General features: G+C 45.6%; 1 protein-coding gene across 3 annotated transcripts in view; it reads left to right on the top strand.

The window, feature by feature from the left end:
• The first annotated feature begins 1,214 nt into the window (after positions 1–1,214).
• Positions 1,215–12,003, top strand: part of LOC133344863 (zinc finger protein 385D-like) — a 42,580-nt gene continuing 31,791 nt past the window's right edge. The window contains exons 1-3 of one of the 3 annotated variants that reach the window (XM_061555122.1): positions 1,225–1,373; positions 1,473–1,575; positions 6,402–6,600. In XM_061555122.1, coding sequence (XP_061411106.1) covers positions 6,418–6,600 — 183 coding nt within the window. In that variant the 5' untranslated portion in view covers positions 1,225–1,373; positions 1,473–1,575; positions 6,402–6,417. Of the gene's footprint in view, positions 1,576–6,401; positions 6,601–12,003 lie in introns of all 3 variants that reach the window. The other 2 variants (XM_061555123.1, XM_061555124.1) reach the window with 2 other exon arrangements.

The following is a 12,003-nucleotide window of genomic DNA, read 5'->3' as shown; positions in this document are numbered from 1 at the left end:
GTGTGTGTTCCACGCGACGCGGACGCCGTTAATTGTTAAACGCGTCGCGTGGGAACGTGTTTAAAAAGCATCGGGCGCGTGCGGCGGTAAACGCGGGATAGATGGAGCGTTGTGGTGGGTCGCGAAAATTGGAGTTTGGCAACAAACAACAAAACCTGCCTCACGGAGTCGGTCGGTGGTGACTTATCTGCTAACTCAAACGTGTCTCTCTCCCCCAACAGGCTTGCTCTCAATTATAACGTACGTGCGTGTGCGCGCGTTCTCGCGCAGAGAAGTCGCGCACTTATTTATTATTTATCTCACGTTTCTGCGGAGATGATGATGCTCCGTCGGCCGGCGTGAGATGGTGGGTGGTGTGTGGGTGGTAGAGACGTGGGGGGGGGGGGTGTCTGTGGAAATTTAATCCGGCTGCCCCTTAACGGCCGCTGAGAAGAAGATGTGGATACGGTGCAATAAACACGCGCGCAGCGGCACGGTGGGAAATGAAAGGAGGGACGCGTTGACAGCTCCGCAGGGGGGTGGCGGGGGGGGGAGGACGCTCTTTCACGGCGAGCCCTGCCCGCCACGGAGGGCCAGGGCGCGCCTTGGCATCGAAGAAAACGCAACGCAGAGGGCGCTTCGTGAGTCGTCCGTTCGTAGAGGAGGGTCGGGTTTTTTTTGGTTTGATTGCATATTAAAAACGGGGTACAAATTGTGCGTGTTTGTGTGCTGCGTTTGGTTGTACGTTCCTAAGAGCAGAGCCGGTCACGGTGGTGGAAGGAAGCATTGGCCACCAGACGAGTTACCGCCTCTCTGCTCGCAAGGAAGAGGCAGCCTTTCTAGTTGTACGGGATACCATCTCTCTCTCTCTCTCTCCCTCGGCATTCCCATCTCCGTCTTGCCACCCCACAGCCTCATTCCTCCCTTTTCTCTGCCCCCCCCGCCCCCCAAACGCCTTCCAACCCCATCACAAACCATTTCCTCCTCCTCATCTCCTCTCCTCCCACGATGCATCGCCCTGCCCTCCCTACAGCGACTCCCTTCCTACAACCGCTCCTTTTTCCTTAAGCGAAAACCTTCCTCTCTCTCTCTCCTCCGCGTCTTGAGCCGCTCGCTGAACGCGAACGGGATTACTCCGGCAGCTGGAGCAACGCCTCGATTGGTTGGAGCTTTGGAAAGGCAATGGGGGGGGGTGAGGGAGGCGGAAGAGGTGGGGGGGGGCGCCGGTAGCCCCTGGATTGGCCAACGCACTGCAAAGCAAAGAGAGCATTGCGATCGACTCCGCCGCGCCAGAGTGACACAGAAAAGACGGAGCGCACCACTTGAGTTTAGCGAGTGGGTTCGCCGGGTGCCTTCGACGGCGTGCGAGCGTGCGAGCTTGCCCTGAGTAGTAGGTACAGCGCATTATTATTATTTTTTCATTATTATTTTTCATTTGCCCTTATTCCTGCGTCCGCTAAACTCACCTTCGTGCGAACTCGCCATCCCATGAGGTTGCTGCTGCTGCTGTGTAAACGTTGCGATGGCTGCGATTGGACCTGGGCACCCAGCCGTTGTCGTGGGACTTTAAGGCTTCAAGATTCGTGCATCGCAAAGGTAACGATGGTGGAAGGGGGGGGGGGGTATTTTGTGTTTTATCTTCGAGATAAAGCACGGGGGGTCTCGTTTAGCTAAGCTCCGCTGGAGGCGTCAAAAAGTACGACATTGTGCCTACAGGAATTGTGAGAATGCACTAAAGATTACCGTATTGGCAAAGTGATTATGCGACGACATGTTTGTGAGTATATTAAAAATAAAAGGGAAAAATTATATCGAAGCTAAGCCGCTAATATGTGTAAATCAAATTTGAGATTTGCAGTAGAATTCACGTTTTGTTTGCATGAAGTATCAGGTGGTAATTCTAAGGGTCAACGAAGTGTTTAGTCGGCTTGTCGGTTACATAACTATCAATCTGCTTTAATCTATTTGTGCTGTTACAATCTGTCATGGTGTTTGTACATGTATATACATCTCGTATTAATAACAATGAAATCATAATGAAAATACATAATCGTTTTATGTATATATCAATAGCTTGCATAGATGGTGTTGATTAAATTATATCTACTTTCACCCACACCATTCTGGAAATTGTCGTAAATCGAATTTTAATATACTTCTAATTTAATTGAAGGACAAAACTCCCCATGGTACAATTGTAAATATAATTTGTCTTATGAGAAGTTTATGTTTTACCCTAAATAAAAAATAGTGTTGTAAAATGCTCATCGGTGAAATTCCTAAAGTAAGAAGATTGCATTATCCCTTGTGGTAATACATTGTTGACTTTTTATTTTAAATCATGGAACTGTCGGCTCGGAACCGCTAATGAGATTTTACTATTGGTGATAAGTGTTGACGATTTCCGTATCAACTGCCTGCGATAATATAAACAATATACCCACTCCGATTATTTGCGTAGTTTTCGAATAAGTGGATTAAATGTTGTGAACCTAATTTCCCAAGTGTGTACCATGCGTGCTTAATATTATGGAAAACAAATTAAATTCGCTTTCATATAAACATTTGTTCATTTAAAGAGAAACTTTTCAACTAAAATGTTTGTTAACCCTATATGTTGCATCTAAACTAAGTAATAGTACCTGTGTTCCGAGGGGAAATTAGTTTTATGCATTAATTTATTCGATTTATGAGCCAGTTGAAATTGCACAACATTTTCAAACTTATCTGCAGATTTGGTTATACGTTGGTGTCATATGATTACGCATCCTAATTTCGGCCTGAATAATTCAAACATGGTACCTAGCAAATGTCCTCGCGGCACTGGATTAATTTCTCACTGAATATTTTTTGGGTCGCTGTTAAGGCGGGAATAGGCGGTACGGTGACTGGTAGCCACAGCCACAAAAATAGGTATGATTGGGTGTGGTGTGCCGAGTGCGGGAATATTTACCTCGGGCACGCCAACCCGGACAGACCTCGGCTGAAATCATGCCTCTGTGACACCACTCGCTATGCTTGTCATTTTTTCTTGACCCTTCCTACCGCCGCCACCACCACCACCGTCGCTCAGTTGATTGGTGGTGCTGGTCACGGGACAGCCAAAACGTGGAAATTGCAGTTGATTTTCTGATGCCCCGTGGAGCAGGCAGAGCCCGGCGCGTAGCAGCAGCGGTGAATCCATGGCGATTGGCGATTACGATCTCTTGTGCGCCACGCGCATTCGTCGCTCTCGCCCGACGAGCTAAACAAAAAAACAATTAGGTTGCCGAAACGATGCGAGACGGGACGCCTTGAAATTGCGCGCAGAAATAAAATTGGCGTGATTGATCGTTGGTGGGATCGCCGTGCATGAGTGACAGAAGATGCCGATGGGACGTTCTTGCGCGCACACGGGCGGCGAGAGGAGCGGACGGGTACCACCGCGGGGGTGGGATTGATTGCTCGGCTAACTTGTACGCCAAGTTGGCATATTGTGTATCTCCTGCAATTCGTGTAAAAGGCGAAGCGTTTGTTTAAAATGCGTGGATGGCAATATCGATTGACGTTTTATCCTTACGAGTGTTTCGTTCATAAATGATTTTCCTATCGGTGATATTTATTTGGACAATTTCGTCTAATAATAGCTTCTCAAACTGCATTGCTGTGTGTTCAGATGCTTTCATTCTCTATGCGGAATGGTGTTTAATGTACTTTATGCATTCACAATTATATTGTACATTTAATATTTAATTCTGCTAAATGCGCATATATTGTGTTGTATGTTTAATCAATGTGTAGGTGATGTGTTTGTATGTAGGACACTAAATTATATTATGACACCACTGGTCAAAACAGTAGATATAGATCTTCAATTGATTTTTTAAAGATTACTATTCACCTTTTCAGCTGCTGGGGAAAACACTACGAAATTATGAATTAATAATAAGAATGAATGTTTTTACTTATATATGTTATAACACACATAAATGCAGTGAATAAAAAATGAAAAGAAATGGTAATAAAAACCCTTTCAGTGGAACAACGGGCAATGACTGAACCACGTGAACTAAATTTGAGGCGGTGATGGAATATAAGATTAAGTACTACGGGCACGTAAGCCCTTCATGACCTTCCCAATCATGATTCTTGCCTAGATAATTAAGTCGACATTTTGGGGTAGTGTATTTGGTAGACAATACCTGCCTTTGCCTACAGCAAAGTCAACCTCTTGTTTGAGAGCTCAAAATCAACCTTGTGCGGTGCCTGCAGCAGATTTCGGTTTGTGTGTGAATTTTTTTTGGGGTTAAGTTCATTCTAATGCATTCTTTGTTGGATTCGTGCGTCAAGTGTCGTGCACATTTTTGCATTCACGCTGCATAATCAATCTTCGTGACAGCATGCGGTGTTGACAATTTATTATCGACAAAATTCTCGGTCGGGATTGTCTGGGCAAATGGACCACAAAAGTGCCTTGGCTTCCAATTACCCGTCGGCGTGCGGAACGTGTGTGGTCACAAAACACTTGTATGTAATTTGCGTCGAGCAGTAATGCATGTCTTTTTCGCTATCGGACACCGCATTTTCCCAATCGTGTTATCAGACGCTGAAGAAAACAACAAACAAAATTACAATGACCCGTGACAATTTTTTGCCGCACAGCGTTCTGGAGGCGGCAATTATTACAGCCCCGCGTGTTGAGATGCAGCGCTTCCACTCTCCGTCTTAATGCATCAAGAGCTTTTCTTGTCAACCGCCGCCTCTCAAAACCACAATAAAACATGGCATCGCCGTAGGGACAAAGCGTTGCTACGTGGCTGCTGTTTTGTAAGTTAAAAAATTATATTTTTCCCCCAGCAATGCAAATGCCGCGATTGAAAATTGAGCCAGGCCCTGGGGTTTGTGTTCCAAGGAGCCCGTACAATGAGAAATGGGCACTGCGCCTCCCTTACGCGAACCCTTCCCTTCGCAGTTTGGCCCCACTCATTTCCCTGTTTTTTTTTGCTCGAGCTCAATGTTTTCAGATAAAATGCAATCACAACATTTATTTCTCCTTTGGGGAGTGGAGCGGTGGTACAGTGGTTAGCACTTTACGCAATGAAATCCGGGGACCGGACCTAGATTGACAGCCACGGCTAACATCAGTGGCAGGTTATATCAGCATCGATCATGTCCTTACTGGTACCCTCCCTCCCCCTTCATCAACCTGCATTGACCAGCGTATTGAAGTACGAGTTTAAAAAAAAAAAAACCCCCATGACCAACAGCGTGCAGGGGCGGCCGTCATCCATCGCTGATAGAAAATAGCTGGAATTTAATTTCTCTTTGGAGGCTTTTAAAATATTTGTTATCGCCCGCACATGTGGTATAGGGATCGAGGGTAATATTATTTGCTATTGTCTATACGCGCAGGAATAAAGCACGTATGGTTGTTGTATGCTACATGTGCGATGGGTATATAGGGAATATGTGTATACATTCTTTTGTGGGCATTTGCATACATGTAATATATGTGTAGTGCAGGGCTTCATTTAATCTGCATTTGTTCAGACTGGGGACCACGAAAATATTTCTGCACCCTACGCACCACATCAAGCATATTTATTGCAATGCGGTAGCATTGGTATACTGATGTACACGTGCCCACGTCTTTGTATTTTCGTTATTTGGAACGGTTAAGTGCCTGCCGTGGACACACCGGTGCTCATTCGCTAAGTGCGACCCATTGCCACGAATAGAGGACACTTAGATTCATGTTAGACTTTGTGGCATGCCGCTGGCTCGGCCAGCATGTCAATTCATACCGACGACGCCGCTAAAGCCTACGATAAAATCACCCAGGAATGCACCCAATATCTAAAGATTCCGGAAGCTTAGCAGGCCAAAGCCTGGATGGACTGCCACCATGCATAACAGGTCTTACAGACTGTAGGGTATATGCAGCAAAGGTAAACGCAGGAAAAAAACAACATTTGACTGTACTTCTGTGCTCCCTACCTTCACCAAATCCATACCGTCTAGTGTAGTGAAATAATGCCAAATAAAACTACCATGGTTGGCACGGAGTGGGCAGGTCTTCATTGGTGGATTGACAAAGGGGCCGTAGATACAAACATTTGCATACATCGCGACACCGCGAAAATACAGACAGATCCTCGCGTATAACGAACCAGGCAGCAGATGGCGAGGTTTATTTTTAATTTGTTACGGGGCAATCAAGAAAAGCAGACGTCACTACAGTTAAATATAAGTGATCATTATAGATCACGTATTCGTGGCCTAAAAATAAACAATTCAACGCCAGTGGGGCATGTGCTGCAGTTCACCTAATGATAATGGTCAAACAATACACTACAACGTCCGTCTGTATTTTCCACCCCCCCGGACCGCTCCGAGTTGACCACCGTTGTCGTTGTCGTTCTGCTCTCGTGTCCACTCTGCAGGTGGCCGGGCCACCACATGCAGCTCAGCGCGCTCCTCCACGTACCGCTCCCAAACCCGACTCCCGCCTCCACCCCGTGCCACCCGCCGTGTCACCCGCTGTGCCACCCGCCGTACGCGGCGGTCATGGACGTGAAGCCGATGCTGCCGTTCCAACTCGGGGCCACCGCTCCCATGGGCCTCTTCCAGAACTTCAGCAATGCAAGTAGCTCGCAGTGCGCACCCACAATGACAAACAAAGATGACCCGTATAGCCTCGGCAGACTGTTGGGGCAAGTGCTGTTAGCGAGCACCTAATGAAGGTCGGCATGGCACACGGGGGTGGGTGGCCAATACCACGCCCAGCCGCCTTTGTCTCTTTCGTGGCGATGTTTACAACCCCGCACCAGGTAGTCATTTGAGGATGAGTCAACCTAGGGGAGGTCCAGAACTGGTTTAGATATTCACACTGATGATCGCCAGGAATTGAAGTTGGGCCACTGGGGTGTAGTGCAGTGAATTATTAACCATTTCACAACTTCTTCCGAAAACGACAGAGAATAAAGGTCTCTCTTGTATATCCATACAAACCGTTGGAGCAAGTTATGTTAGTGAGCAGCCTTCAGTGCTGGCTGGCACGGCGCACGAGGTTGGCATGCACATAAAGACTACGCCACACAAACCCAAACATGAGGCGTGAAGGTCTCTCCCCCGTAAAGCTTTATATAGGCAGCAAATTCTATTTAAGTTCGTTTTTTTTTTCAAGAAATGGGTTAACATGTACTCACGCTGATTGTCTGCCTGCATTATAAATACCAAAGACAAAGATCTCCATTTAGCCTGACAGACTGTTAGAAAGACGTGCTATTAGTGAGCATCCGTCGAAAGGCTAGAACGCCACACAAGGTGGGGGGGGGGGGGATCGTGTGGCAAGCATGACGTCTGAGTATATTGCCTTCCCGTTTAAGGCCGAGTTAACCTAGGGGAAGATCAGGACAAGTGTAGTCACCACTTGCTATGGATGATAGGCATTGCCAGGAATTGAGAAACCACTCTTAAGAATGTCTGCACCTGAAATCTACAGTGGAGCAGTATCAAGGGAGGTAAGACTTTCTCTGCATGAGACAGTTGAAATTATGGGATTAGAAAAATAGGAATTAATGACATGGGGGCATAGGACATGGGCAAAGAGGCCACTTGCCCATCCACTTTTTGGAAGGGAAGTGGATAGAGTACGTCTTATAAGAATAATAATGTAAAATTCTATTCGGGATAACCTCACTGAGCCTTAGGACTAATTTAATGAGGGTCCTAAATTCGTATTTTTCACTGATTCCTTTTTGAAAGAGCGTTTAAAAAGGCAAGTGGAGGGAATTCAGCGTCCTCGATGAAATCCCATCACACATACGAGGAAATCGCACTCAAAGATCTGCACAGACAGACTCAAGAATCCATCAATGTACTGTCATCTATGGGACACCTCGCAGCTCCGCGATTGTGCGAGGTTATACGCTGCAACAACTCCTCCATCCAAAGTGCTGGATTAGGGGCATGCCTTGCCGTGCTCAGCGCATTCTGCGGCCCCTGAATTAATATCCTTCATGGCTCTTTGACATGCCCCCGCCCCCCCCCCCCCCCCATAGCTGTTTGGCCCACGGACTGCAAAATTGTTCCCACGCGCCTGATTGGAACAGCACCGGAGCATTCCCTGTGGATCTACTCGCTCCAGCTTGTTCCGATTTGCCATAGTTCCACTCTTACCCCGCCTGTCTCCCCTCCACCCACCCTCCAGCTCCCCCACCCCCACCCCGCCTTGCTTTACCTCCACCACCTCCTCCGCCTCCTCCACCTTTAGCAAACAATGGCCCCTTCTTAGCAAGTTTTAATGAAGGGATTACAGCCACTATAACGTGCACCGCGTGAAGGAGTGCAGCTCTGCTTATTTAAATAATGCATTTACCACGAGTGCACCGAGATAGAAAAGGCTGTTCAGCAACGGGCATGTCACGGACGGTCACCACCTTGCCGCTGATTGGCCACCGTCGCGTCGCACGGCAGCGGATAACTTTGGGAAATGGGTTTTTTTTTATTTGCGCGGAGCGTGATTGACTGCCCCCGCAGGTTCAGTCAATCGGCCGACTCTTGCCGCTGCCACCGCCGCTGCAGCAGCTGTACCTCTGAGATTCGCCCGTCTCGGTATTGGCAGTCCAGCGAATGGTGTGCACAGTCCGCTAACCAATGTGCGCGGCAGTGTTGATTAATTGCACATTCTAATTACTCTTACTTGTGGGCATCACCAATTATATGGAACTAATTCGGAATTTGTAAAAAAAATGTTGCACAAGCTGGTTGAATGGAGATGTATTTTTTTCAAGTTTCACTGCCTATTTCATGCCCCGTCAAACAAGCACCCAGGGTTCATCCCTGAGCGGAGCTCGGTCTTGAGCCACCGTATAATTAGGTGCTAATAAATGTATCTGTCATTCATGGTGGTGGGGGCGTGGGGGAAATCTGATAAAATAAAAAAAAAGTCCAAAGTGATTGCCTTTTGCGTGCTGTTCCTGTGATGAAAGATTCCCGAAATTCTCTGGAGACATCGTGCATTTCCGAGGAGAACTCTGAGAAAGTGATATCCCTTTGATTGTCATGCGCATCGGCCACTGACTGGTTGTGCGCTTTAATTTTGTATTCTAATAAGCCTTTTATTTCAGGCCTCTGCCACACGTGGCGCACCATTACAACAATGTAACTGTCACACGCCGATCGTGATTGGGCTTTAAACGCGGGCATTCGCATGAAATTATCATTCACCACTGCTCTCGGCCATCTCCGCTGTCCATTAGGCTGCACTTGCTCACATTAGCCCCGAGTGCTGGTAGCGCTGCGCTTCAGAAAAGGTCAGCAGATGTACTCGATAATTGTGGTAAGGCAGTGAAATTTTAACTCATGGGAGAAAAATAAGTGAATCGAGGATGACATTTCTGCAGCGACGTGGGTAATTTTTGTTGTCCGAATATTGTGCATTCTGGTGTCCTATGTGCATGAAAGTTGGCTTGGACAGAGCTTATAGATGAGACTCATAATGGAACGTTGGGCAGAGGAGAGAACGCGCCTGAAAGGATGACCGTGATGGAGATTGAACAATGAGATCAGTTCCTGCGCTGGGGGCAGATGTATCTTGCAAACCGCAGGACCACGGTGGATGGTAGCCGCATGGGATGATGGCCTTTTCCAGCAGTCGATAGTCAATGGCTGATGATCATGGTGATTTTCATGTATGTGCTGTGTTTGCATTACATATATAAATAAAAATAATTAACTCTTACTACAGCTGATCTGTGTGCCTGTCACAAGAACAAGACACCAAATATCACATTAGTTGCACATGCCTGCATACCTAATGCTGCTTTAAAAAAAAAAACTGTCTGATTCGTGAGAGTAAAAAAAGTTATTTAATCCTTGATTTCATGGTTTCATCCAAAACGACGACACACATCCACCTTGGATTTGAACACAACGTTTCATGAAACCAGGTTTTTAAGATACTGGTAGGGGCATTGCAAAGTAGCTGGTGGTGTTAGAGACGTTCATTTTGAGTTTGTTTTTTCCCCACTGATATCCAAATCCTCGTGAAGTTGCATCATCACACCATATCTATGGACATATATAATATATATTGAATCGTACAACTAAATCACCCTGAACGCACCCACCTGTGTCCATTATCACAAAGCTCAGCAGTTTGAGCCTGGTTAGTACTTGGATGGGAGATTGTTTGGTCATTATTGAGGCGATTCGATACATTTTCACGATTTAAAGTATGAGGATTTGATGAAAAAAGAAATTTGCTTCATGTAACATCTTCATGAAGGTAACACCTCCTGTGGCTGCAGGGGTCACATTTACCCTATTTCACACAATATATTCACATTGATAAAAAAAATCTATTCTTACACATGTAAATCAATACATGCAATGTGAAATGAAAAATCAATATCATTCTACGAATTGATTTTTTTGTTACACCTATTCTGGGACTACCAGGTATTTAAAATGTGGGCTATAATTTGGCCAGGATTCGGTAGTAGTAGATCAATAGATTCTTAAACCCATCTGTGCAGAGTTCTCGTATACGTGGGGTTTCTCTGGGAAATATGGTTCCCTCCCACCTACCAAACCCTCATACATGTATTTATCTAGATATCCCCAACGCAGTAGCAATTTGAAAGAGAGTCTGGAATAATAGACGTATTATCACAATTACGTGATTGAATTTGTGGGGCATTACTGCTTTATTTAGTCACTGCGGACATCATTGAAAGAGAATAAAAATATAGTTTCGATGGACAAAAGGGTCATGAAAAATTCCCTTTTTTATTCCCACAACTACATTTAGAGAAACTGAACGTAATAGATGTTTGCTAGACGTGCCATCATCATCATCATCGCCATTCATGCTCAATGCACTGCTGGATAAGGCCTCCCAAAGTGGCTACCACCTCTCAGGACCCTGCCAGGTGTTTATGGGCACTCGCATGCACAATTGGCAAGAGGAACTCTCGTGTGGCAGTGGACATTCTGTGTCTGGGTCCCGTTTTTAAAATTTAATTAAAATAAATACAATTGCAGCCGTATTCAATCCACCAAAGGATGAAAGAATTCACATGCCATGTTGGTGATGGAGGTCTTGTGGGCCACACTTACACCACGCTGGTCAGTATCAGTTGGTGAAGTGGGCGGGTGAGTGGTGAGCAGGATTGGTTATGATATGACTCGCTGCCGATGATCGCGGTGGCCACGAATAACAGTGCGCTAACTACCGTACACCTCCACCCACTTAAATTGCCATTAATAAAGTCCAAACGCTCATTAATTAAACGGATCTAACACCCTAACGTAGTGCACTAACGAAACACAGTCTCGAGACGCTGTGGTCTCAATACTCTGGGTGAATAAGAGCACTATTATGTTTATTATATGGGCCTCTTATTCTTAGGTTTTTTATTATTATATATGGGCCTCTTATTCTTAGGTTCTTTCGGTAAAGTCACAGCTATCGTGCTGTGACGGTTCCACCTGAAGACGGAAGCTTGTGTTGCCTCCGAAACGTCGTGATTTTTTATTTTATTTTTATTTTACTTTAATTAATTGAAATTTTTTACCTACGTGACTTTACCGAAAAAAAACCTAAGAATATGAATCCTTGCAGTCACGAAAGCTTCAAATCTAGAATATATTGGCCTCTCTCTGTCCACCCAGAAGTATAAAATGAATAAACCGCAGTTAGCCGATGAGCAGACCACATGCGGTGGGGTAAATTGTAGGAACCCCCGTCGCTTCTTCCAAAACGTTTGGCCAGCGTGGAAGAGCAGGCAACACCCCCTGGAGGCGTTCTCTAAAGCTCTCTCTCGTAGAGGCCCTTCCGCCAGCAGTGGTTTGAGCAAATAATTGCAGGGAGGCACCTTTGCTGCGTTAGCTATTGTTATGATTATCATTGTTATCATTGTTATTGTTGTCATTGTTATTATTGTCACTGTTATTATTACCATTGTTATTATTACCATTGTTATTATTATTGTTATTATTACCATTGTTATTATTATTATCATTGTTATCATTGTTATT

The sequence above is a fragment of the Lethenteron reissneri genome, chromosome 20 (genome assembly GCF_015708825.2).
Source record: "Lethenteron reissneri isolate LAM-NWPU_2019-01 chromosome 20, ASM1570882v1, whole genome shotgun sequence".
NCBI lineage: Eukaryota > Metazoa > Chordata > Hyperoartia > Petromyzontiformes > Petromyzontidae > Lethenteron > Lethenteron reissneri.
This window is presented reverse-complemented; position numbering and strand designations above follow the sequence as displayed.